This window comes from Chlorocebus sabaeus, chromosome 18 (genome assembly GCF_047675955.1).
Source record: "Chlorocebus sabaeus isolate Y175 chromosome 18, mChlSab1.0.hap1, whole genome shotgun sequence".
Lineage (NCBI taxonomy): Eukaryota > Metazoa > Chordata > Mammalia > Primates > Cercopithecidae > Chlorocebus > Chlorocebus sabaeus.
Window position 1 is genome coordinate 34,004,791 of NC_132921.1, and position 26,860 is coordinate 34,031,650.

The window sequence follows — 26,860 nt, forward strand, 5'->3', positions numbered from 1 at the left end:
CCGGCTCGCTCAGCTCCAAAACTCGCAGCGAAGCCCGCTCGGTGCTCCCTGCTTTTCCAATTTCTCCATGGCTCCGGCCGGGGCTCAATCGATTCTGGGAGCTTCTCTGCCCCCCACCTCTCTCTCCCCTCCGTCGGTACCCCATCTACAGACCCGGGAGGGGGTGGCGGTGGCGGGGGGTTGGGGGGAGAAATAGCTTTTAGAAACCCGATCTGTTGTTTGCGAAACACAATCGCTTTTTTTTTTTTTTTTTAAAGCGACAGGGTGTCTAGACGGCCACGTGACGAGGCCGGAGCCGGGCGCGCCACTGCGCAGTGGAACCAGCCGAGCAGAGGGCCGGAGGGGGGGTGCGGGGGGGCGGGGAGGAGGCGGCGGCGGCGGCGGCTGGGGGCGGGGGAGGGAAGGGGGAGGAAGGGGGAGGGAAGGGGGCGGGGGCGGGAGGCCTTGCGGGAGGCGGCGAGCCCTGGGCACACTCGCTTGCTGCTCGGCTCACTGAAGATCTTGTCCCCGAGCCGCGCCAGCCGAGCCAGCCGGGCGCTGTGCTCGGTCCGCTCGCCGCGCGGGAGAGAGCTGCCCGAGACAGAGCCAGTCCGCCGCCGCCGAGCCGCCGAACGCCCGGCCCCTGAGCCCCAGAGTGCGGCGCGGCGAGCCCCTGGCGGCGGCAGAAGGACCCGAGCGCCAGGAGAGGGCGGACCGGGGACAAGGAGGCTCCCGGGCGCGACAAGGAGAGTCTTGGAGGAGGAGGCGCCGAGAGGACACCGGGGCCTCCTGCCGCCGCTGCTGGGGCCAGGCGAGCAGCCCATGCGGGGACCCTCGGCGGCCAGCCGCGGCCAGGGGAAGGGACACCGGCGGCCCCCGCACTAGCAAGCAGCTTGTGCCCAGGGGGGGCGAGAACCCGCGACCCGCCTGGGGCCCTCCGCCGCCGCCGCGCCGCCCTCCCCCGCGCTGTCAGCCCCGCCGGGCTCAGCCGCCGCCGCAGCATCTTCTGCCCCTGCGCCCCCGCCAGCCTCGAGGAAGTCCCCGCCGAGGACCTGGGCCCCCAGGAGCGCAGGAGGAAAGACCAGAGACTCCTCTAAACCACCCAGATGCGCAGGATTGAAGCGGTCTAGCCAAAGCTTTCTGTGGATTAAAAAAATACACGATTTTTTTTTTTTTTTTTGGCAGAAGGAGAGGAAGACCAGCGGGGCTTTGCAAGGAAAAAAGGGGGGGATGTAACTCGTGGATACATTTTTCCACCCCTCAAACATCTTGTTATACTTTGTAAACATTTTCTTTTTTTAAGCCCCAGCTCCAGCCGGACGCCCCCAGACCTCAGAGGTTCGAGGAGGTGGTGTTTTTAATTTGGGGCTTTGCATATTTGGTTGTTAGGTTTTGCGAGAGCCTTCTTATTTCGCCAGACATCTCATGCGGGGTGAAGTCCACTCGGCCCCCTCCCCTGAGTCTTCGTGTGCACGGAATTCGAGGAGATCCGGTTACTAAGGATATAGAGAAAAAAAATAAATTGCGTGCTTGCTTTTTTTTTTTTAATTGCCTGCTTCTCCCCACCCCCAAATTAAGTTGCTTAGCAAGGGGGAAAGAGGCTTTTTCCTTCTTCCAGCAGCCCAGCCGAACGCCTTTCGCTTTTTTGCCCCCGCGGACCTTCCATGTAGGAAGCCGAGGCTGGCGAGCCCGACATTCGGGAGCCACTGCGGGGGGGCCTCTTTTTGGGGAGGCGCCGACGGGGGCAGGCTCGGCCGTCCCCAGGGAAGCGGCGGCCGGGTTCCTCCGGGGCGCGCCGGGGCCGGAGAGCCGCGCAGGGCGCGGGCCGCGCGGGGTGGGGCAGCCGGAGCGCAGGCCCCCGATCCCCGGCGGGCGCCCCCGGGCCCCCGCGCGCGCCCCGGCCTCCGGGAGACTGGCGCATGCCACGGAGCGCCCCTCGGGCCGCCGCCGCTCCTGCCCGGGCCCCTGCTGCTGCTGCTGTCGCCTGCGCCTGCTGCCCCAACTCGGCGCCCGACTTCTTCATGGTGTGCGGAGGTCATGTTCGCTCCTTAGCCGGCAAACGACTTTTCTCCTCGCCTCCTCGCCCCGCATGTTCAGGACCAAACGATCTGCGCTCGTCCGGCGTCTCTGGAGGAGCCGTGCGCCCGGCGGCGAGGACGAGGAGGAGGGCGCGGGGGGAGGTGGAGGAGGCGGCGAGCTGCGGGGAGAAGGGGCGACGGACAGCCGAGCGCATGGGGCCGGTGGCGGCGGCCCGGGCAGGGCTGGATGCTGCCTGGGCAAGGCGGTGCGAGGTGCCAAAGGTCACCACCATCCCCACCCGCCAGCCGCGGGCGCCGGCGCGGCCGGGGGCGCCGAAGCGGATCTGAAGGCGCTCACGCACTCGGTGCTCAAGAAACTGAAGGAGCGGCAGCTGGAGCTGCTGCTCCAGGCCGTGGAGTCCCGCGGCGGGACGCGCACCGCGTGCCTCCTGCTGCCCGGCCGCCTGGACTGCAGGCTGGGCCCGGGGGCGCCCGCCAGCGCGCAGCCTGCGCAGCCGCCCTCGACCTACTCGCTCCCCCTCCTGCTGTGCAAAGTGTTCAGGTGGCCGGATCTCAGGCATTCCTCGGAAGTCAAGAGGCTGTGTTGCTGTGAATCTTACGGGAAGATCAACCCCGAGCTGGTGTGCTGCAACCCCCATCACCTTAGCCGACTCTGCGAACTAGGTGAGAAGTTGTCCCCTTACCCCCAACATTTTCCGGCGCGCCAGTGCTGGAAGAAAAGCCCTTAGGGCAGTGCGTTTGTGCAGCCACCCCTCCAGGGGGAGTGTGCATCCCCTCCTGGGAGGAGACTGGGGGCCGAAAGTAGAGAAGGGACACGGGGAAACTCAAAGGGCATTCCCTGGGGGTTCCCTTCCAGGATTTCTCCTGTGTTGCCCCGAAGGGGTCTATGGGCACTGCTCCTGCACACAGTTTGCGGTTAAAAATTAGACGCCTTCATTTCCGGATCAACAAGGGGTGCAGAGGGAGATGGGGGGGTCACGCCTCCCCGCACCCGGAAAGGCGTTGAGGTGTGTGACCGAGTTGGATTTGGTCCAGGCCCGCCAAGGAAGGCTGGGAGAAGCATGCTATAAAAAGGCTGGAAGGTCTTCGTATTTACTCCTTCAGTAAATAAGGAGAATCACGTCGAACACAAGTGGCCCAGATACTGTCGTGGCCGCGCAGCTTTGGAGTTTTGGGGCAAAGAGAGTTGGATGGAAGGCAGAACTGGGTATCTGTCTCCTTTCAATTCTGCCAGCCCCAGGGTGCAGAGGAACAAACAGCCAGGAGAAGTTGGGTGTCCCCTACTTTTTCCTTCCTTCCGCACAGATAAGTCTATAGATTAGTGGGGCCCTGCGCCTCGGTGACGTTGTCGCCCCTTACTGCGCTGGGGCCAGGGCTTCTCGGCTGAGACCCTGAAACTTCTTCCCTTTTATCCTGTCAGCTTTCTCCATTCCTTCCTTTTCTGTATGTCTCTGTACACGGAGTGTGATGTGAGGGTTCACCTCGGGCGACCGCAGATCCCCCAAGTTCACCAGCACGCTTGGGCTGCATCTGCCGAGTGCGCTGGGAATGGGGAGCCCCGTGTCCCCCGCGCGGGTGCCCAGCGGACCGGCGGGGGCGGAGGTGAATTGCACCCCTGGGGGGCGGGCCAGGGCGGGGAACCGAGGTTGCTGGGAGCTGGGTCTGGAGTCCGAGGACGGGGTGGGGGTATGGTCGCCCCCCGCCTGTGAACTGTGAAGTGCGCTGCTCCGGCTGAGCCGGTGGATTCCAGCCGGGCCAGCCGAGCGCGGCGGCGGCGGCCGCAGACGTGGAGGAGCGGAGCGCCGAGGCTGGCGCCAGGCGGCCTCTTTTGTTTATCTGACAGCTAAATATCAAGGCAATCACCGCCTCGCGGCCCTGCCTCCAACCCCCACAGCTAAGACAAACAGTTGGGCTAAAAGAATGCTTCTGTTATCATAAGTTTCTATCTCTCTTCTCATGGCTGGGCCTTCATTTTCTCTTGCTTTTTTAATTTCAGAGTCTCCCCCCCCTCCTTACTCCAGATACCCGATGGATTTTCTCAAACCAACTGGTGAGTAGATGATTTTTAAAATATCCTTCCTATCTTAAGTTAGAAATAGAGCCTCTAGAACCTGGCTTTTTGTGTGTAGGCAAAGTCTTGGAGAGGTGCTGGGCTTGCTTCACTTCACGTTGGTTCTAGGTTTCCTCTGTTGGAAGTTTGGTGAATTTTTCTGTTGTGACTGGGTTTTTGTTTTGTGTTTTTGCAAAGATGTTCCCTTGATATGCTTTACATTTTGTTCCTTTTTCCTGTATTTGCGCTCTGTAGCCGGTGGGCTCAGCTTTGATACGTGGAAGCTTTAGTCCAGAAAGAAGTGTCTTGGGAACCAAATAGGACTGGTTGATGGGGAAAACTTGGAGACTTCGTGAGTGCCAGGAGCATCAACGGCAATGATGGAAAGCGTGATTAGATAGATGGGAAGGCGGTTTAAAAAGGTCCAAAGAAGACTTTGGTCTGGAGTAGACACTGGAACGTTTCAGAAGTATAGGCAGTGTAAGGAGGGTAGGTTCCCCCTGCCCCAGTCACCTGCAAGTCAGTCCTCTCCCGGGGTTTTCTCAGTATTCTCCATAGGGGCCGTCAAAGTTTTGAGCACAGCTCTGCCTGTCTGTTGCTTTGTCACTGACTGGCATGGAGCCAGGGCACAAGCCCATTTGAGACTGGCACCAGCCCTGTTGTGGTTGTCTGCATTCAACTTCTGGCCAGCAGTAGCACAGGAGTCCATCCCTGGACATCACAGGGCTGGGGACAGGGTCAGCAAAATGAACTTCGGGGTGACAACAAGGACAAACCTCAATTCCTGGAGCTCCTTCTTACAGTAGGAGATAGATCTGTTTGCTACAAGTACAGGCCGTGTGTAACCTTGGTTTTTGTTCTTGTATACTGGTGCCTGAAAAAACATTAATACTTGGGACATTTTTATTTTGCCAAGGTTCTGGGAGAAGGAAAAGTGAAGAGTTGGGCACCATTTAGCTCCTGGAATTCTGCAAGTCCTTCCGCCTTCTGCATTTTGGCTGTTGGGCCTTTCCCCTCACTAATTAAAAGTTTTGCTGGGGCGTTGTCATAAATTAAATACTTTAATGAACGTGTAACCGAAGCCCATACTCTGCAGCCAGTCCTCCTGGGACTCTACCAGCTCCCTCAAGTTGGGAAGGCGTTCCTGCTTGCCTGGTGCCGGTCTAATAAGTGGCCCACAAAGCATGTGATATTTTGCTTTCGATTTACAAAACACCAGATAAATGGTTATTAATGAGGAGATACCCAGCTCTCTGTATTTGTAACAAACATTAACTGGAATTACCAAGCCTTGTTTTCCTAAAGACTGTAACTTGACTGGGTTTTGGCTTAAAGAATCCAGAATTATTTTATGAAGTTAGTTTTCCAAGGGGCCACCTCTGACCTGTTTTTGTTTGTCCTTCCATAGTCTTCAAATTTGGAGGTTTTCCTTAAAAGAGAGAGAACAGTGACCTTAGCCCCAGGGATAAAGACCAGCAGGGGTAAATGTTCCCAGAAACCTCCAAAAACCGTAGAAAAGAAAGGCCATGTTCCCTTGGGTTTCCTGCAGAGACACTGGGATAAATCTGTTCTCAGGATTTAAGCAGTCATTCTGCCAGGCCAGGACCTCATTTTCGGTGAGTGGAGTGATATATTTATTCATTAGCAAGTGTTGACATTAGGTAGCAAAATGTGTGTAAACAGAGAAGCCACAAAGACAGGAATGTGCCATTTCCAAGGGGGAGAAAAGTTCTCCAGATCAGCCAATAGGAAGTGATTAACCTGCCAATCGGAAACTAAGACAGCTGGTTACTCACCCAAAATGTTTTGTTGAAAATAGAACAAAAAAAGAAATGAGAAAAGGCGCTGCTGTGTAAGAATTTAGCATCAGTAATAGACAAAGCCCCCACAAAGGGAATTGTCCTGCCACATTGGAGGACGGCCAGGTCTGGAGCTGGAGCACACCCCCCTCCCACAGGTCTGGGGCTGGTTTTGCCAGCTGCTGTGGCCAGGGGCAGTGAGGTCAGACCACAGATGGGCGCTGACCCAGGTCTTCATCCCCATTTTGCATATGGGAGAATGTTTGGCCCGGGAATCTACGTGCACCATTTACATTTTTCAGTTTCTAAGTCCTTGGTTGAATTTTTAGTCTTGGGTTACTAGGTGAAACAGGCACAAAGTTTTACAGTGGACAACTGTTAAAATCTTAACCAGTTGCACAACTAAAGGAATACATCCTGTGACATCTCTATCTTGGGAAAAGGTGATGGGAATGGGGCTGGGTCCTGGTACCCCTGCAGCCTTTGGAGACACAGAGGCTCAAAGCTAGGAGCTCCATTTTGCTGTAATTTAAGCCACTCTACTCAGCCTCTGGGAGGCCTGGACTTGAGACACCTACATACTGTGTGGTCCAGCCAGCAGAGCCATCTTTGAAAGAGCGTTCACATGACTGACTGAACCTAGGGCGAGCCTGTTGTGACTTGTGGCTGTCAGAAGTCAGAAAGACACCCCTACCTCCGCATCCCACAAGAATTTGCTGTTTAAAGCTGGGTCTCGGGGATAGCTGTGTGGGCTCTGCTTCCCGTGTTTCACTGCATGTAATGGTCTGAAAGGTTTGAAGAATGGCTGGCCTTTGGGGGTGGCTGGGTGAGCTCTTGAGGGCCCCAGGTGGCCAGTGTCCATTGGCAGATCCAGCCTCCAAATCAGGTCGGAAGTCTGGCATCTTGATCTGAGATCTGGCACTGCTTTTGCCTCTTAACTGAGGTGCCTCTTAACTTTTCTAGGCCTCTTTTAAAATCAGCATGATGAAAGAGATTAGGTCATTCATTCATTCTTTGGTTCATTCATTCATTTTACAGGCATGATGATGTGCCTATCTAGAAATGTGAGGATTCTGATGCAGTGCTATGTTCTTCTATAACCAGGGTTCATTTGAGTTCTGGATTGGGTGAACTACCTGGGGCAGAGCTAGGACCCTTGGGGTATACTCGTGGTGTGGTTGGTGGGTAGGGGCTCCTCTGTCTTTAACAGTACTTAGGAAGCCCAGAACGCAGTTGCTGAGGCTATCGTGGGACTCCCAGCTCCTTTACCTCGTGCTGATTCTCAATAGTTCACTCCTTGGCTGCTCCCCAGGGCTGGGTTTTCAAAGACTCTGTTGGAGCTGCTCGGAGAAAGGAATGAGTCTTTTTCTCCCACAGAACCTAGCGCTTACCGAGTGCTTGGTAATACTTAGTGTTGCATGAGTCAGGAGTGGCCTAGAGCTTCTGTCTGCCAGCCAGCCTGGGCTCTGGGGAACAGGCAACACAGGCCTAAGGTGAGACCCTGACTTTAGAGATCTGTCTGTGCGGAGCTTTTCCGTGAGTGAGAGATGGAGGTTTGGCTCCTTAAACCTTAAGGCCAGTCTAGATGGCCTGGCCACCACCAGGAAAGAGGGTAGGGACTCCACGGCCTGCCTGCGGGGTGAGAGCCATGGAATAGTGCTGGACTCTTAGGTATAGCCTAGCTCGCTGGGTGGCCCTTTGAGCTAGTCAGTGGTGCCTCAGTTTACCTGGGTGCCTGTGGTATACTTTGCTTCTTCACAGGGGTGGCAGTAAGGCTTAATTAACGTTTGTAAATCCCTCCTGAGATCAAAGCCACTGCAGATGGGCAGAGCACCATTTCATAAAAACACTTGTGGTTGCCTGCGTGGAGCTGCTTACCTTTGATCTGAGATGGGCTGACACCCTGAATGTGGTCCCAGCTCTGCTCTGAGATGCCTGGCTTTTCCTTTGAAACACACCTTGCCCCTGGGATTCTGCCAGCCAAAGGTGCGGGGGAGTGGCTGCGGATAAGTCATCATGTTTAATGTGGGGATGTCTTCTGTCTTTGAGGAGTGGGTTGAGAAGCCTATCTCTAGAAAATGATGAAGGCCCTCAAAAAGGTTTAGAAAGTGCAGAGTATACACCATTTAACAAGTAACTCCATTTCCTGCCTGCCTCTATTGTTTTCTGTTTGATTAAGTGTATCCTGTAAAACTGTATATTCATGTTACGAATTAGACTTTACCCTGATAAAATGAGATTACACACATAGTCTTCTTTCTCCCCTGCCCACTGTGGCCACCTCATCCCCACACCTGCCTCCACTTCTGCCCCTCCCCTGCTTAGGAGAGTTCTTGAAAAGTTGTCCTTCCAGCCTGGAGAATGTGGGAGAGGGAGTGACCCAGAGTTAGAGAGAGAACCTTAGCATTAAGGGGGGCAGACAGCAGAAACCCAAAGATGGTTTGGGGCTATGTGTAGGCCACTGAAGGATTCCCATGGGCTACTTGTCCCTGGCTGCTGTTTTTTTTTGGCTTTCCTATTTGCCAGCATGGCCGAGTGGTTCTGATTGGAAACCCACAGGGACATTGTCCTAGTGGCCTGGGGTAGGAGGCCTGGTGTCTGCATGATCCAACCTGTTGTGTTTGCTGCGGACTTGGGCAACACCTTTCCTTAGCCAGGCTCTCTCCTAGGACTTCAGGGAGTTTGGCGCCGTCAGTGGTGCATGACAAGCTTACAGGGTCTTGTGTATTTGTGTTTCATGGGACTAATGAGTTGTTCATGGACATTAGGTTTTGCTTTAATTGCTTGGAGGGCGGTTGTGGAGTCTCTGTTTCTCAGCTGGAATTGTCATTATCCTCATTAACGGTGAGGTCACTGTGCGGAGTACCTGAGGGTGACAGAAGTTGAAGAGAAGCTTATAGTCTAGTGAAGGGCAGGTGCAATCTAAAGGTAAAAGTCAGTGAGGAAACTCCGAGTGTTGGGTGCCAGAGGTTTTATAGGAGCTGAGGGCAGAGAGCCTTGCAGGTCTGGGGTTGCCTGGGAAGGTTTCCAGAGATGAGGGGTTTGGACTAGCCTGGGAGAGGTAGAACATTTCCCCTCCGGCTCGGAGCCTTGCTGAGAATGTTCTCTGTCTTGATCTGGTGGTGGTTACACAGGTGTATACATGAGTAATATTCATCGCGTCTACTCGGGATTTTGTATACTTTGCTCTACTTAAGTTACTCCTCAATTAAAAAAGGGGAAAGAAGTCCTTACAGCCCAACACCAATCTTGAGAATGTTCTCAAGAACTGGGAAACCTGTCTTTAAAAGGATGAAGGCAGAGAGGACATGGGCTCCAAGGAGGGAGGCTTCTGCCCTTGATGAGGGATGACAGAGCAACCAGGGTTAAGAAAGTCCAACCCAAACCTCCTTTGACCTTGGAACCACCTAGTATCCTTAATGGGGGACTGGTAATGCAAGAGAAATTCCAGCCAGTCTGATTGAGCCTGACTTGAGTAATGATTAACTGGCCGCCCGGAGCCCAGACGGGTGACAAGGTGCTGTGGTCTGTCTTACGATGGGCAGCGAAGCCTGAGCAGACCATTAATAATCAGCATCAAGGCCACGAGTCAGCCTTTTGGAATGTGTGGTTTGTCTTTCATGCTGTTTAGAGCGTGCTTAAAGATGGATCTTGGTGTTTTTATTTGTGTATTTATTTCTTTCTCTCCCCTTTTCAAATCCACAGCAGACTGTCCAGATGCTGTGCCTTCCTCCGCTGAAACAGGGGGAACGAATTATCTGGCCCCTGGGGGGCTTTCAGGTAAGATGCTTTCTCTTATTTTCTTGGCAGTTCAGGGTTTCTTGAAATTGCCAGAGACTGGAGGAATGGGGGCGGCCTTCTGCCACCCCAGCTGGTCTGGACTTCATTCTCACGTTTATATGCCTTAAGCTGGATGCATCGGTGGTGACATTGTGGTACCTTTCAGCTGCTCATCCTGCAGTCCTTTACGCTCCGGACACTGGGTCTGTGCCATGGACGGGGAGACAGGAGCTAGCTGGGGACTGCTTTGGTGTGTGAAGTGTTTCCCGGTTATTTTTAAGCAGCTCCTGGCTTGAGGGGCTTCAGCTTGGTGACTTTGGTGTCATTAACTCATGCATTTGAGCTCTTTTTTTGCTTTTGCTCTTTGTGCATGGGGGATGTAAAGGGAATGGACCCACTTTTAAGGAACTTGTTGAAGACAGATCCCAAGCATACAATGGGATTTCAGAGCAGATCTGAGGCTTCCCTCCCAAGTTCTGATTCCCAGCCCAGCTTGCTGCAGGATTTTGCAGCACATGTCCGGGCCTGGGAGCACCAGGGTGGGAGCACTGCCGACAGTAGGAGCTATAATGGTTCCCTAGCGGGGCAGGTTTTCCTCGGGGCACACAGGTGTGCGTGAAGGCCTGGAATGCCAGTGCTGGGGAGTCACGGGGCTGGCTGAGGGGCACTGGGTAGCCATAGCATTGTTGTTCCTGAGGATGTGAAAAGAGGACAGTACTTAGAGAAACTCACTGGCAATGTACATGGGATGCATTTCATGTTCTGAAGAAATCCTATTTCTACCTGTTTTTCCATCCCCACCATGTCTTCACTAGATTTTCTAAGAAATGGCTAAAGCAAGAGGGAAGACAACCTTAGAAACAAATTCCAGCAGAGTTTTGGGCATTTGGCATTTCCTTGCCTGTAGGATCAAGTGGTAGCAGCTCAAATAGAAGCTGTGCCGCGTTGTGGTGTATCCTCTTGTGTGAGGGGCATCCTCTTTTGTGGGGTACCTGCTCTACTTGAAGTGTTTCCTCCATGGCTGGCTGAGGCAAAGTTCATTCCCGGACGGACGGCTCCCTCCCAGGCTCCCCTCTCCAGGAACTGAGCTTGCTGAGAACGTCTTTAGGGAGACCCTTGTTTGTTTTCATTTCAATGCAATATATACTCTGACTGTTATCCGAGACTGAGGGTATTGTTGATTCAAAGCTTCTAATGAGAATTAAGCAGGAAAACGAGGGACCCAGAGAAGGGAGGGGGCTTCAGGCAGGACAGTGGGAGTGGACAGAGGGAGAAAAGGCAGCAGTGTGTGAACTGCATCTTTTCTGCTTTCTAAGGCTGAGAGAGTTCTTGAAAGAAAGAAGGCCAATGAGAGGAAAGGGTCTCAGCAGAATAACACGCTCAGGATGTTGTTAGATAGTTTTATTTTTTAAACCCTGAATGTGCAGGGAGGAGCCCCGGCCCCTCCAAACCACATGAAATAAGCAAGGGAAGTGGCAGCTTTTGAAAAGGTCCTTTCGGAAGGTTTGTCTTATTGATAACATCTTGTCTGTCTCCCCTGCTGGAGGAAATGGCGACACAGGCTGAGATGCCAGCCTGAGCGCCTCCTCACCCACCCGCCCATGCCATGTGACCTGTGGAGCCCTCAGGAGATGGGTGGGCTTTTTTTTTTTTTTTTTTTTTTTTGACAGAGTCTCGCTCTGTCACCCAGGCTGGAGGGCAGTGGCACGATATCGGCTCACTGCAACCTCTGCCTCCCAGGTTCAAGCAATGCTCCTGCCTCAGCCTCCCAAGTAGCTGGGATTACAGGCACCCACCACCATGCCCGGCTAATTTTTTGTATTTTTAGTAGAGACGGGTTTCACCATGTTGGCCAGGCTGGTCTCAAACTCCTGACCTCAGGTGATCCATCCACCCCGGCCTCCCCAAGTGCTGAGATTACAGGTGTGAGCCACCGCACCCAGCCAATGGGTGGGCTTTTTGTTCCCCAAAGCTCTTCCAGTCCTAGAAAGAAACTGGGGGTAAAACAATCATTAACTCCTTCCCCTCACTCCCCAGGTACTTGTAGACATAGATATTAATAAGGAGCTGCCAGGAAGAAGCAGTGACTCCCTGAAGGGGCAGCGTGGCTTAAGAAGGCTGCAGAAAGGAAAAAGGGGGCCCTCCACATGGAAAGAGCATTTGTTTTGAATTTCTTCTCTTGATTTACTAATTCCGAAGGCTTCAAAGTTTGAGCTCTTTCTTCTTTCAGTTCAGAGTTGGTGCAGTGTATTCATAATGGGCCATGGTGGGGAGGGTACGGTGTTTTGGGGGTTGATGTCACTGGCTTGGGGGCATCTGGAGGGGAGGCGATGGGCACAGAGAAAAACCCAGGGCTGTCCTCTTTGTAGCGAGAATGCCTTCCAAAAGGGAACTCTATTGGCCCCGGTCCAGGGCAGAGAGTTTTGTAAATGGAGAAAGCCCAAACCTCCTCCTTTTCACGAAGTTGATCCTTCCATGGGGGGGTGGCCTGGGTGTGTCTGCCTTGCTGAGGATGAGGCCAGTGCCTGGATGTGGCAGGGCTGGATGGGGGAAGGGGCATAGCAGACACTGAGGTTGGGGGTTGGGAACCTGGCAGCAAGGTGGGGAGCAGTGAAAACGCCTGTGAGGAGTTTCTCCCTCCTCCTCCTTGAAATAACCTCTCTGAGCCTCTTTCACAGGCCCTGTGTGCTGTTTTCCTTCCTGTCCTGCCCTGGCTGAGAGCGGGCTTAATGAATGGGGCTCAGTTTAGGGTGGGAGGAAGGTCGGCAGCAGGAGCCAGGGCTTGATTCTTTTGGCAAGGGAAGAAGGGAAAGAAGAAACAGCCAAATGTGAAAATGTGTGCCTTGGAGGTGGGGGTGGGGTGTGCTCAATGGCCTGTCCCCTCCTGAAATGCAGGGGTGACTCCAAGGCTGGCCCTTCCCTTTCCTGCGCCCTTGCAAACTGCCGGGGAGGAAGGGGAGTGGGTGGGTAGGAGCTGGGGGCGGGGCTGCTGGCTACAGGTTGGAATTCCAGCATTGCAGCTTTCTTTTGGGGGAGTGGTGGGGGTGGGTAGACGACAGGCCTGGTCGTTAGGGACTTGCAGTGAAACACACCCCACCCCTGCAAGTTTCCTCGGTCTGGGAAAACGGGACATTTTTAGAAGGCAGCGACTTGCTTCCAGGAGATTGTACTTTCATTTTTGACAGCTGGCTTTCTGAGACAGATGGATTGCTGGGTGCAGGCTTGTGTGTGTGTGTGTGTGTGTGTGTGTGTGTGTGTGTGTGTTGAGGGGGTGGGTGAGTGGGTGGGTGGGTGTTGCCACAGACGTGCAGAGAGACAATCCCGTGCGCAAACACATGAGAGTGTGCAGATGCCCACAGGCAGGCTCTGGGATGGGGTGGGTCCCTGTCGCTGGGGTGGGTTGATGTCAGGGTGGCCTCTCCAAGAGGTTGTGGACTTGGTGGGTGGAGTTTGTGAATGGATTCTGCATTGTGATTTGGCAGTCTGCGCCCGACCCTCTGGGATGGGTGTCTTTTGAAAGGCATGCAACTCCGGAACAGGTCCTTGCCGCTGCTTGGACATGGATGTGTCATGGCCCAGGAAGATCACCTGAGAGGTCTTATGTAGCTGGGAAGCCTCTAGGCTCAGATTCGTTGTGGAAATGGAAAGGATTTGCTCCCAGAGCTTTCCGGGGATCACTGGGAATGCAAAGCATCTGTTGGAAGCTATCATCTTTGCAGCCTCCATCTGGAGTTTCTGTCTGGGGGCTTTCATTTTGCCTGTCTGCTGTCCTGGTTTGGGTGGGTTGAGGGAGCAGCATCTCCCTTGTGAGTTCTGGGTTATTCAACTGCAGACTCATCTTCTAGCCTCCTCCTTTATGTATGAATGTCTGGAACTGGCTCGGCCTCAGCCATATGGACCTCCCCAGTTAGGGTAGGGATTGGAAGCCAGCAACCACTGGTAGTTATTTAAACTTCAAAAGAAATGCTCCCATGGATCTCAAGGAGGGAGGTAGGAGGCAGTGGAGACAGAAGTGCTCACGTGTCCTGGGAAACCCCGTCTCTTGGCTGTGCAAAGTCATACTTGTTGGAGAGACCCGGCACCAGGCCTCCAACCCAAGGGTGGCCAACTCTTTTGCTAAGGTCTTAAGATTCATCTGTGGCCACTAGTTCACAAGTCTGGGGGATGGGAGCGTCCTTGAGTCAGTATCCATTCAGCATTCAAGAATGTTTCTCTCTCCGTCTCTTTGATCCCTGCTGGCATCTGTCATAGTCTCAGAGGAGAGCCTTCAAAAATACCTGTATAATCTGAAAATGCACCCCTGGCTCAGTCCACAGTTGACTTGGGCTCAAACCAAGTAGCGTAGGAAACATTGCTCCATCCTGTTTTAAGGAAAGTTAATCAGCTGCACGTGAACAATTATTCATTGTCTGGCTTGGAATTGTGATCACGAACTGGGAACCTGGGCGCCTGCTGCTCTGCTCTTTAAATTTTTTTTATTTTTTTTAAATTTTTTTCTTTTATTATACTTGAAGTTCTAGGGTACATGTGCACAACATGCAGGTTTGTTACGTATGTATACATGTGCCATGTTGGTGTGCTGCACCCATCAACTCGTCATTTACATTAAGTATATCTCCTAATGCTGTCCTTCCTCCCTCCTTTAAATTAAGTCACCTCCCCATGCCTGGCTACAAAACAGCTCATGGTTTCACTGAGATCTCTAATGCCATTGTGGAATGAGGGTGGGGGGCATAGGTTGAGCTCACAGGCACGTGGGCCTTTCACCCAAGTGCTCATGAGCATGGACTTTGGGGGACTCAGGTGGACAGGTGCTTGTGACCATGAAAAAGCTCCTTCCTTCCCATCGCCTTAGTACCCTGCAGGCCACTGTGAGAAATGACAGTCTGGACCTCGAGACCTTCTGCCTCTCCTTAAACACCTGCCAACAGGATGAGTCAGGGCTAGGGCGGGCTCACCTGGTGCACACCCACACCCTGGTGAAGACCAGTCCTGGACCCCGCCTCTTCTGCAGTGCCCCAGGTCATGCACTTCCCCCTGGAGAAGGGCTTACTGATAAAACCCCTTTTGTCCTGGAAAGAATGTGGCAGTCAGGCAGGGGTTAAATACAGGGTGACAGCATTTAAAATCTCTGGAGCAAATTTAGGCTGCTCTGCCGGCCAGACAAGCTGGTCTGCTGCCTCACGCATCCTGCTCTCGCGCATCCTGTCCCCAGGCAGAACTGGGCCAGCAAAGGGAGAGGGGGCCAGGTGAAGGCCAGGCTTCGGGTGGTGTCACTTTTGGTGACGCTTTAGCATGCTGATTGCCCTTCACTTCCTACAGACACACACACACAAACACACACACACACACACACACACAGGCCTTTACAGCAAAGCCTGGCTGTAGCTGCGTAGACTTGTACACCTATGGGACCTCTGTGGCAAGCTCAGAGTCAGTGGAGCAGTGAAAAGGGAGGAAATGCTGAAGAATTCATGATCAAGTTTGGCTTCCTTTGCTGCTGCTTAAAATTTTTTTTATTTTTTATTTTTTTATTTTTTTTTGTAATTTGAGATGGAATTTTGCTCTGTCACCCATGCTGGAGTGCAATGGTGGGATCTCAACTCACTGCAACCTCCGCCTCCTGGATTCAGGCGACTCTCCTGCCTCAGCCTCTGAGTAATTGGATTACAGGCGTGTGCCACCATGCATGCCTAGCTAATTTTTGTATTTTTTGTAGAGACAGGGTTTTGCTATTTTGGTCAGGCTGGTCTCAAACCCCTGACCTCCGGTGATCCGCCTGCCTTGGCCTCCCAAAGTGCTGGGATTCCAGGTGTGAGCCACTGCGCCTAGCCTCTTTGCTCCTCTATTGTTGCTGTTACTGTGTCATAATTCCTTGCAGAATTATGATGGCCAGGCTGGTCTTTATTCCCTTCGGTCCAGGCCTTGAACTTGGAGCAGCATCCTCAAAGCAGTTGTCTTCACCTGGCAGAAGAAAAAAAAGGTATAAAGTGCTGGTTCCTAGACTTGCTCACCACACTAAAATCCCTCGGGATTCAGCTTCCCAGATAGGTTTTTTGCTTGCTTGTAGAAACATTTGAGAGAAAATTATTATTAAGTATACATGGTCCACTGTTTTGCTTTGCTGTCTTGAATGGGATTGTAAAAGGGACCCATGGGACCGGGTTTCCTTTTGGGGCGATGAAAATGTTCTGGAACTGGAGAGTGGTGATGGTGGCACAGTTCTCTGAATGTATGTGTATTTTACCACAGTTTTGACCAAAAAAAGGGTCAGCAGAAGGTTTTAAATACGTGCAGATATTTGGATAATCTATAAGGAACAATGATTGTGGAGAGTAACATTGGAGAGACTTCTGTTAGTTGCCTGGGACCTGATGATGGTAGACATTTGTTTTGGTGGCAGCCCTGAGGTCGCATGGGAAGTATATTGATGGGCCAGGGAGCAAGGCTGGTAGCCTGCCTGGGATCTCTGGTGTGTGTGTGTGTGTGTGTGTGTGTGTGTGTGTGTGTGTGTGTGTGTTTTAAGATAGAGTGTCACTCTGTCACCCCGCTGGCGTGCATGGCGCGATCTCGGCTCACTGCAACCTCCACCTCCCGGATTCAAGCCATTCTCATGCTTCAGCCTTCCTAGCAGCTGGGATTACAGGTGTGCAACACCATGCCTGGCTAATTTTTTTCTAGTAGAAAGGGGGTTTCACCATGTTGGCCGGACTGGTCTCGAACTCCTAACCTCAAGTGATCCGCCCAACTTGGCCTCCCAAAGCGCTGGATTATAGGCGTGAGCCACCACGCCTGGCCTTCTGCTGTGTGTTACCTGAGCAAGCAGACACATCTGTGTTGATCTTTCGACCTTCCGTTTTTCTTCGTGGGTTCCAGAAATGAGAGACAGGAAAGTTCCCTCTGGTTTGATTCTTGGCCTGACTTTTCTGCCAGGGGAAGTGAATATGCTTGTTCTCACTCCGCGGGGGCCCCCTGGCCTGCCCAGCCTAGTGACTGTGAACCAGGATGGTGCCAGGGTTGGCTCCCAAAGCTGGCGATCCAGACCCTTCCTGGGCCACTGGAGACCCCAGTCCCTGTGATGTCCTTGCCCAAGTTCTAGGGCTGCAGAGGCCGCAGGTGACTGGCCCGGGCGCCCTCCCTTCGCAGGAGCCTCGTGAAAGGATACTGTAAGCACAGCCACTGGGAGGTCACCACTGGCCCTACCACCTCTCGCTCAGTATTGAATGGCTAGCCCCAAGGCTGGCCGCCTGCCTACTGTCACACAGAGGCTTCCTCTCCCGGCTATTTTCAGCAGGAAGATATTATTAACTGCTGAGGCACAGTTCTCAATTTAGTGGTTAACACACCAAGAAAGCAACACTCACCTGATCCTGGCCACTCTACCTAAACCTGTTGGCTCACTTGGGGGACTCGGCTGCCCCCCAGCCTCTCTGTTTCTCTCTGTGGGTTCACCTTGGAGATCTGGGCTACTAGCGCCATTCCCGTGCGAGCTGCCCCTGTAGATTCAGTATCTGCCATAGAGAGAAACAGGCTTCTTTTGAAGCCGACTCTTAAAGGTGTAGAAAATGATCGTAGTTATCCTCTAAGATGGGGACATGTTTTATTCAGGATGGGCACTGGCTGGGAAAAGGGACTTTCAGCGGTGTTGAGGACAGTTATTTAAAACAGGGCGATAACTTTCACCTTGTAAGTTGACAGGAAATATTGGGACAAGACAGGAAATTGCGTCACCTCTTTTTTAAGAAGAACTCCAGAAAAAAGTGGTTCGTGAAAGGTAGTGGCTGAGAAACGGCTAGCCTGTTTTCTGTTTTGTGTTTTTTTTTCTTCCCTTCCACTCCCACGAGAACATGTACACAGCCATTTTCTTTAAGAAAGAGGCTGTTTGAGAACTTTATGTTACTTTTATTATTAAAAAAAATATTTCACCAGAAGGGTCACCTTCAGTTGAAATGTTAACTGCAGCCTTATTTCCCATTTTACTAAAGAATCTTTCATGACTTTTTCAGCTTCCTTCCCCAAATGGTAAGGCCAAGCAGCTCTTGGCTGGAAGCTAATTTTGGTTTGGCTGCGGAGTCCTCAACACTGAGCCCCACCCAGTGTCATTAGCTCAGTTTTAACTTGCAAAAAAAAGATTGTATTTTTTTTTTTTTTTTTGATGAGGGGTAGGTAAGAATTTACTCACGCCTTTAGCCTTTTTACTCACCCCGGTACTGCCTTCTCCTAGCAGACGTGCCTGGCATTTAGCCGCTGGGAACTCAGGGCTGCCTTTGTATTTTCAAGCCACTGAGTCCCCCTCATCCTGCAGGAGTTCTGTAACTTTCCTGAGACTGTTTCTAGGGTGCTACTGAGGAGTGGAGGGGAAATGGGTCTCGGAGCTCCCCTGGTATAGCCGTGTCCAGTAACTGTGCTGTGCTTTGGAGGAAGGGGTGATACGGTTCTCCTAGAAGCATCTCCCAGAGAGGGGGCTTGCCACAGCCCTACAGTGGTGTAGATGAGGTCCAGTTCCATTTATTTGTCTCTGGGTTTCTAAATCCCCTCTTGGTTGATGTCATTGTTCTAATGACACAGGGCATGGGGCATTGCCCCGGCCCCGTGCTGCCAAGGAACCATCTTTAGGATAGAGACCAGAAAGAAAGAGACCTGTGTGTGTGGCTGGCCCACTCTCCATCACGCTCACCCCCACCCTCCCAGCTTTTTCCTTAGCGTGCTTTGTTTTGTTTTCATAACACAACAAGGGCCCTGGGGTGTGTAAAAGCATTGTTGAACACTTGGTGGGGTAACTTGTCCAAACAGAGCGGGACGCCAAAGTAGAATGCTGTGGGCAGGTGGTGTGCCGGCAGAGGTTGGCGGGCCGGCGCCTGCCTTGGAAACACCTTTCAGCAGCATCTGCTACAGCGGCTGCTCTCGGCCTGGCGCAGAACAGGGCTTCTCTCTTGCATCCTCCGCAGGGAGTCCGGGAGAGGGACTTGGTCCTTCTGACTGACTCCCTGCGTAGAAGGTGTGCTCCCCTCTCGGGTGGGTTCACATGTGCCTCCCTCTCTTGAGTGTGAAGCTAGGTGGGCCTGCTGCTTTGGAAGAAGCCAGTGTGTCCCTGTGATTCGTTTATGGAGCAAATATGTATTGACACCTATGATATGCCAGGCTCTGTGTTGTGCAGAAGGCCAGTTCCTGGGCCGGGATAGAGTTAAGAATTGGCAGATGGAGTGGCTTGTCCGAAGGTGATGTTGCATCCATGGGGATGGAGCCGGGGGGAGGGGGGATTGAATATGAGTTGCCTCCATTTGGAGGCAGGCCGGGGCAGCTTCTGTAGGACAGAAGAGCCTGGTCCCTCCATGAAGCCAGGCCATAGGTGAGGGAGGTGCAGGGGTGGGCCCCCTGGAGTAGGCAGAGCTCTTGAGTCATCTACTTCTGCTTCTGCTTTGGTTGTGTGGTCTGTTGAGAATTGAGATAAAGCTTGTGGATAAACAGAAACAGAGGTAGGTCTCCCGGGTTTTGGTTCCAGCCCGCCTCCCCACCCCTCTTCTTGCTGATTGTAAGATGACAGCAGGAAGAACAGGAGCTGTGGTTATAATCCACTCTCCAGACCCTGGCAGTACCTGGGGCACAGCACAGAGTGGAAGTGACCAGCCTAGCGCCAGGCTCCTCAGTGGACCACAGCCAAGGGGTGGGGAAACATCTGGAAAGACGGTATCTGATGTCTTGACAGCCAGAGGGGAAGTGGGATGTTTTCGAAGCCCAGGAGTGACTTTCCTTTGTAACTCCAGAGGGCTTGATTCTCATGAAGACCATCTAGGGGATGAAACTGTAGCTTTTTAATTTTAAATCTGAGAGTTAAGCCCGTTTCTGAGGTGTCAGCCCTGCGTGTGAGGCCCTGGCCTGTCTGGGGTTGGGTTTGGATGAAATAATCTAAGATGCAGTTACCAGGGCGTTTCATTTTCACGTTCATCCTTCCCTGTCTGTTCCCCCGGGGCCAAGCAATGGCTTCCGAGCTGTGTGGAGTTCACTAATTGAATTACTCTTGCTCCTCTGTGGAGCCCCAGGAAGAAAAGGCGGGGAGCGCTACTTTTGCTGGGAGGTTTGATCAGAGCAGAAAGGGAAGATCTGGTCTCAACTCCAGTTTCATCTTGCAAAGTTGGGAGTTTCTTTCAGCCAGAAGACAACTCAGATAACCAGGCCAGCAACTGTGTGCTCATTTCAGTATAGCTTTCTTACGTTTTGATCTGCGACTGTCACTCAACAGGAACAAAAACAATAAGACGCCAAGATATGACTGTGCCGTTAGCAGACTGGCTGTCTGCATTTTCTGGGGTGGCTCACTCGGAGGTTAAATGATTGTCCCTGTCTCCTGTCCCACCTTCCAGTCACCTCATGACGCTCTTAAGTGTCTCCTTCCCCGGCAGGCTAAGTGAGGGTCATCAAGAGCTGGGCCTGGGTACCTGGTCAGCCCCACTGCAGCCTCTGAGCCAGCCCTGCCCCACCCCCTCATGAATCAATAACCAAGAGGGAAAATTAAAAACTTAGTTCTCAGTGTGATCTGAGTACACCATACTGTTCTTACAAATAGATGGGCCCCATCTCCTGCTCAGTGGGGACACAATCAAAACCCCGTTGGGGGGCTGTTTCCTGGGGAAGAGCCCTGGATCGTGGAGCCTGCAAAGGTTCAAAAGCCTCCTCTTCTCCCCAGGGTGTCCAGGATGCTGTAGTCCCAGGAGGGGGCTGGGAGAGAATTACAATGGTGGGGCCAGCATCCTCCACCTTTTTTGTCGCTAGACACTGGCCTGCCCTCCTCGGTTGAGACTGAGTGTCTCAGCCCCTGGCTGGCCACATGGCCTTGCAGGAGCCATTTCTGTGTTCTGGGCCTCAGTTTTCTCATCTGCAGAATAAGGGCTTGGGCTTGGCTGTCGAGTCCCTTCAGTGATCTGTGATCTTTGTCTCTTGGGTTTGAGGGGTGTGGGAATGACCTGCCATTGATGAGATATCCCTATGGAAGCCAAAGACTGCTTCCATTCTAAAATAAAAACGTTGTAGTTCTTCCTGTCTCTTGACTTGCAAACTCTTCCAAGTATGGGTGAAAACTGAGGACTGTCCAGAAAAATGCATGATATACTACAATTTGTATACATTTGCAGGGGGCCGCTATCTTTGCTGAAGCCCAGTCCCACCCGTGGAATCCCCAATTCAGGAACTCCATGCTTACGAGGACTGGTTACGGGGGTGCAAAGGAGAGCGTTAAGAGAGCTGAGGCCTTTTTTCTTTTCTTTTATTGTGGTAAAATATACATAAAATTTACCATATTAACAATTTTTAAGTGTATAGTTCTGTGGCATTAAGTACATTCATATTGTGCTGTTATCCCCACCGTCCACCTCCAGAACTTTCATCTTCCCTAGTTGAAACTGTTCCCATGGAACACTAACTTCCCTTCTCCCCTCCCCCCAGCACTTGGCACCCACCATTCTCCTTTCTGTCTATGAATTTGCCTCCTCCTCTAGGTACTTCATAGAATAGTGGAATCAGACAGTGTTTGTCCTTTTGTGATTGGCTTATTTAACATAATGGCCTCAGGGTTCATCCATGCTGTAGGGTATGTCCGAATTTCCTTCTTTTTTAAGGCTGAATAATATTTTATTGTATGAATATCCCATGTTTGGTTGATTTAGTGCTTGATGGACACTTGGCTTGCTTCTACCTTTTGGCTATTGTGAATAATGCTGCTGTGAACATGGATGTGCAAATACCGTAGGAGTCCCCGCTTTCAGTTCTTCTGGGTATATACCCAGAGGTGGAATTGCTAAATTACACTGTCATTCTGTGTTTAATTTTTTAAGGCATCGCCAACGGCGGAGCCTCCTTGACTTGTGTGTCGGCCCACACTGATCACATGGGGTGGGGGAGCCCTACCGACTGCGGGTGGCTTGAGGGTGAATCCTGGGGCAGAGGGGGAGAAAGGGGGGAGGGGGCAGTCTGTCCCTGCACGGTGGGGGAGGGGCAGTGCTGGGCTGCTGCAGTCACCAGCCAGATTTGGAGCTCAGATTTATGGGAGCCCATGTTTATGGGAGACCTGGAGGCTCTGAAAGGTGGGGCACCCAGCACAGAGCGTCTGGCTGTGTATGTTGGACTCCAGGGCCTTGTGATAGCAGCTTCTGGGTGGGGGACCCTTTCATTCTTCTTTTATTCCCTTGACCTCCTAACTGGAGGTTAGGAGTGGGAGGGCCCGCCAGAGGGAGTGGGGGCTCGGGTCTAGGAGGTCCTGGGTGCTTCAGGGGTGAAAGGGCTGGGATGGCTGAACAGTGAGTGTGTCCAAGCAGGAGAGATTAGATTACGGAGGCAGACAGAAGTAATGATTAACTTTTCCAGTCTGCACGCTGTCTCCAGGCTGTCGTACTGTTGTTTTCCCCTCTAAGTACAGTGCGGCCCTGGCCTGGCCAGGCCCTGGTATTGGGTTGTAAAGTGAGAGATGGAATGAGGGCTGGGAGTGCACAGGGAGGGAGCTTGCCGGAGAGGAGGGATCTTTTCCATCGGATCCTGCATTGGAATTTATTGGCTGGAATGCAGTAAATGTTCAAAATGCCATCCCATCCAACAGTTTTCATAATTGTTATGGAACAAGGGGAGCCGGGGGAGGGGAGGAATGAAAAGGACTTTTGTTTCTCACTGTATTTTTCCACGTCTTCAGACAGCTTTCCTACCCTCTAGAAACTGGAGTGGAGTTGGACCTGTGGGGGATGGGGTGGGAGAGGGCAGGTTCTGCCTTTGGGTCCTGTGATACTTCCAAGGACTTAGGGGTCCTGGTACCCTGGGACTTTATTAAAATGAGGCCCACGGCAAAAGTAGCTTGGTTTCTTGCAGGCACAGAGCCCCCACACCTGCAAAACCAGGGAAAAACTGTCCTGTCCTTCTAGGGGTTTTGTCCTTTTAGAAAATTGGCTTATGATGCAGTGGTTTGTATTAAGATTTTCATGATGCTTTAACGTGTGTGTGTGTGTGTGTGTGTGTGTGTGTGAGAGAGAGAGAGAATCAGCATTCAGTGTCAGCTGCCCAGTTGGGAATCCAGATAGGGAATTTGGGGAATCTCCTGACACTCTCAGGGTGGCAGGTGGGTAGGTGGGTGAGGTAAGAGACTTGACTTGGATGTCTCTCTGGACATGACGGACTTTCTGTTCCATGCTTGTCCCAGCCCTTGTGCCTTCCTGGGGGTGTCAGGGTCATGCCCAGAGGGAAGGCAGCTGATCAGACAATGCCATGCAGGGCTGAGGGCTTCTGTGCCTGCTAATATGTGAACCCCCTTTCTGAAGAGAGCTGCTCTGAGTTACTTGGGGAGTAACAGTGGGAACCTGGTTGGTGCACCATGGAGGGGAAGTATCTGGAAATTTGAACTTGAGAAATGATTCGGCTGCATGCACACTAAACAGCAGCCAGAGAGGCCCTTTACTGTCAATATTATGAATGGAGTTGGCTGGGTCGGGAGTCCCCACCCTTCCTCTGAGGCCTCTCTCAGAGGAGCCTGGGCAGAGCGGGCCTCCTCAGACAGCAGTGGCTGCAGGCAGCTGGGTACACGCTATAATTTGCATGGCTGAATGCTGGGGCACAGGAAGCCGCGTCAGCCTGGCTGGCGAGACAGACAAGAGCTTTTGATTTGTGTGGCTTTCCTCCCCTGCCCTGTGCCACCCTCAATTACATTCTCTATGGCAAGATAAATGCTCTTCGGAGCATTTATCCCCAGGTTGGGGGCTTCAGACTCAGATGTTTGGGGGTTTGGGGAGGTGGTGTGGGACCAGTTTGGGGAGCCAGGGAGTACATTTTAGTTCCAGGAATTGATTATTTAACATAATTTGTAAGGACACAGTCACTAATTAGTGTTCTAGACCAGCAAGATCTGCCAAATATGTAGGCCTGGGAGAGGTGGCATTGAGGGCGGTGATGGGAGGAGAAACTTCAGGGAACCAAGCCTGGGCAGATAGTGGAAGGATGACAGTGATAAAAGAGATCCTCTCCTGGGGGCCCACCGTCTCTTGAGGGTGATGAATAGTAAGACAGAGTAAAAACTCATTTCTGACTATTTGAAATTAAAAAACAAAAAGTTGGTTTAGAGATGGACACAGCAAAGCCTGACTGCAACCTCCTTTCCCTTTTGATTTGATTTTGTTTTATTGTTGCAAATTAAATGCAAAAATGTACCCTGCTCCTCAAAGTGGTTTTCTTACTCTCTGGAAGGTTGTAAAAATAAATGGAACCAGTGTTGTTTAATACTGAGAATCAGAGTGCAGCCAGAGACCATGAAGGCCAGAAGGGGGCCCATGGGGCCATCTTCCCTTGTGCCCTTTACATTATTTATGGACAGGTCAAACTGAGACCCTGAGAGGGCAAGCCACTTCGCCGAGGTCACAGAGCAGCTTGCTGGCAAAAAAACCATTTCACCCCCCACTTCTTGCTGCAGGGGAGTTGCACCCCATGCTCAGCTCTAAAAGCTGGTGCAGCATTTCCAAAGTGTGTTCTGAAGGACACTTTGGAGAGAAACAGTGGGACTTGGTGGCTTTAGAGGCCTGTGTCCACAGCTCACACCAGGCAATCTTCTGGGCTTGAAGTATAGCTCTGCACCAGCCAGTGACTTGTGCTTCACCCCCACTACTCCCTTTTTTAAGAGACTGGTGATAGTATGCAGCCTCAGAGGGTTGTTGTCATGAGCCACTTAGAGAACACAGCCTATGCAAAGTAAATGCTTATTAAGTATAGGCATTGGCCCAGAACTGTCCTCCCATGGGGTGTGGGGCTGTGGAGACAATTGGGAAGACTGGTGGGCATTTTCTGAGCAGCTGGAGAACCCAGGAGCCTCAGAGATGAGACCAGCGTGTGTGCAGCACTCTCCTCAACTGGCCTTAATCACTTTTGCATCAAATTGGTACAGCAACCTTAGGAGGCTGGCCTTAGGGGAGCTCTGTTTTAGGGATGAGCTGAAGTTACCCCAAGGCTGCATGCGAGGTTGGTGTGTCTGACTCTGTAGCTGGTCAGCTTACCTCTGGGGTTGGCACAGGGGCAGGGATTCTGCCATGGCTAGAAATCCCTGAGGGGTGGAAACGAAGCCTACTGGGCCCGGGAACCAGAGAGCTGCCTGGCCTTTGAAGGAGACCCTGTGGCACCCCCTGCCCACCCCCAAGTCCAGCCATCTCACTTCACTAGAGATGTTGCAAAGCATGAAAAAAAAAACCATTGTTCTCAGGTCAACCTTCCACCAGCCAGGATTCATCCTCTGATCTGTTTGGGGAAGGAGCGTGGGGTGGTGGAGATGGGTTGGGCGCCAGCATTTTCTGAGTAACTCAGAGTTTACCTGAAACATTTTGGTTTGTTTCCTCCATGAGGAACTCGCTCTAAACCCCAGCATTGTCTGTGTTTCCTGAGGAGTCTGAGGGAGCTCTGGGGTCCTATTTCCTCTTCTGGATGAGGCTGTGAGCATGGTGGATTAGAGATGGCCCTGGGTCTTAAAGTGAGCCCAGATGTCTCAGCAAGTTTTACAGGTCTCTATTTGGTGGGATTGTTGGGGGGGGGGAGATTTGCCTAGAAAACAAGAGACCAGCAAGGGTCCTTGTGAATTATGATGATTTGGGGTGAGAATAGATGGGATAGATTGGCACTGGAGTCCCTTTTTATATCAGGCTTGTGCCTGAAGAGGGCTTGTTGATATCAGAACAGCCAATTTCCTGACAGGGTTGGGAGCAGGGAATGGGTGCTGTTAACCTTTGAGATGTCTGATATGGAGGGAGAGACAGGATGAGGCAACCGTTGGCGGCGCCTGGGTCCTGAGGACAGAAGGACCCTGGACCTGGCATTGGCGAGGCGTGGTGATGTTTGCGCTCCCAGGTTGCCAGGTGCAAGTTATGTCCACATTTCTGCCCTTCGTTTGCCCCTGATTGGCACAGGGAGGCCTGCAGGAGGCGGCCACGCCTGCCCAGACGCTCTTCCTCCTCAATTTCTCCGTCCTCAGCCTTCTGCTCTGTTGGACCATAGAGGAGGGAGCTCATAAGCCCGTGACCCTGTAGGACTTTGGCAGAGGAATATTACTTCATTATCCAAGTGCCTCACAGAGATGAGAGCTGGTGGAGACCCCTCCTCACCCACCTTTGACCCCAGCTCCCAGTACCCTGGCAATTGGACACATTTAACCATGGAGTGTCAGCTGATGGAGTTCATGTGTCTACTGGCTTTTTTCCCCCAAGCTTGTCCTTGTTCCTAAACGGAATCTTGGGAACCCCCTCCCCACAAGCACCTCCTTTGTGTGTCTGGGCCCAGTCAGGCCCAGTATAGCCTCTCTTCCATGCCTGCCCGTGTTCTCAGAACCCCATGGCTGTTCTTGGAGCTGCTCTGCCTCTCTGCCCTCTGCCTTCAGGTGGAGACCAGAAATGGTATTGTTGAGGCACTGAACAAGGCCTTTCCTCCCTCCCCCCATTTTTCTTCTCCTGATGCCTTCAAATTAAAAATTTAAGAAAGGGGCCGGGTGCGGTGGCTCACACCTGTAATCCCAGCACTTTGGGAGGCCAAGGCGGGTGGATCACGAGGTCAGGAGATTGAGACCATCCTAGCTAACATGGTGAAACCTCATCTCTACTAAAAATACAAAAAATTAGCTGGGCGTGGTGGCGGGCGCCTGTAGTCCCAGCTACTCAGGAGGCTGAGGCAAGAGAATGGCGTGAACCTGGGAGGTGGAGCTGGCAGTGAGCCGAGATTACACCACCACACTCCAGCCTGGGCGACAGAGCAAGGGTCTGTCTCAAAAAAAAATTAAGAAGGGGAAAGTTCCTTACTTAACCTAAAATGTGGCCTTGAGGCCTGGTCACCCTGTGCTTTTGAGACCTGGGGTGTGAGGTTCATTCATGAGCCTCTGGTCTCCTGGAAGGGTCTGGTCTGTTCATTCATGAGCCGGGTAATTAAATAACTCTTTGTGAGAGTCAGGGAGCTCCTTGCTAAGTGGTCTTCCCCAACTGGAGTGCAAACAGAGGCTGAAGTCCTCTCCCTTCTCAACGCCCACCTCCCCCTTCCCTTTAAAGGGAGGATTTTATGCTTTAAGGGAAATGGGAAAGGTGGAGGTGGGGGAACACCTTAAAGGAATTTTAGGCAGATTCAGCATTTTTCTGGTGTTGCTCCAAAAATTCCCTACACTGTAATAAAAAGAAAAAATTGTGAGCAGGCATCTGATTAGTGAGCTTTTTACAACACAGCTT

The 26,860-nt window shown here is 52.3% G+C and overlaps 1 protein-coding gene across 2 annotated transcripts in view; it reads left to right on the top strand.

The window, feature by feature from the left end:
- Window positions 1-452: 452 nt before the first annotated feature.
- SMAD7 (SMAD family member 7) overlaps window positions 453-26,860 on the top strand; it is a 31,859-nt gene continuing 5,451 nt past the window's right edge. Inside the window, exons 1-3 of one of the 2 annotated variants that reach the window (XM_007974070.3) lie at window positions 453-2,681; window positions 4,015-4,068; window positions 9,573-9,647. In XM_007974070.3, coding sequence (XP_007972261.1) covers window positions 2,069-2,681; window positions 4,015-4,068; window positions 9,573-9,647 — 742 coding nt within the window. In that variant the 5' untranslated portion in view covers window positions 453-2,068. The remainder of the gene's footprint in view (window positions 2,682-4,014; window positions 4,069-9,572; window positions 9,648-26,860) is intronic. The other variant, XM_007974069.3, reaches the window with a different exon arrangement.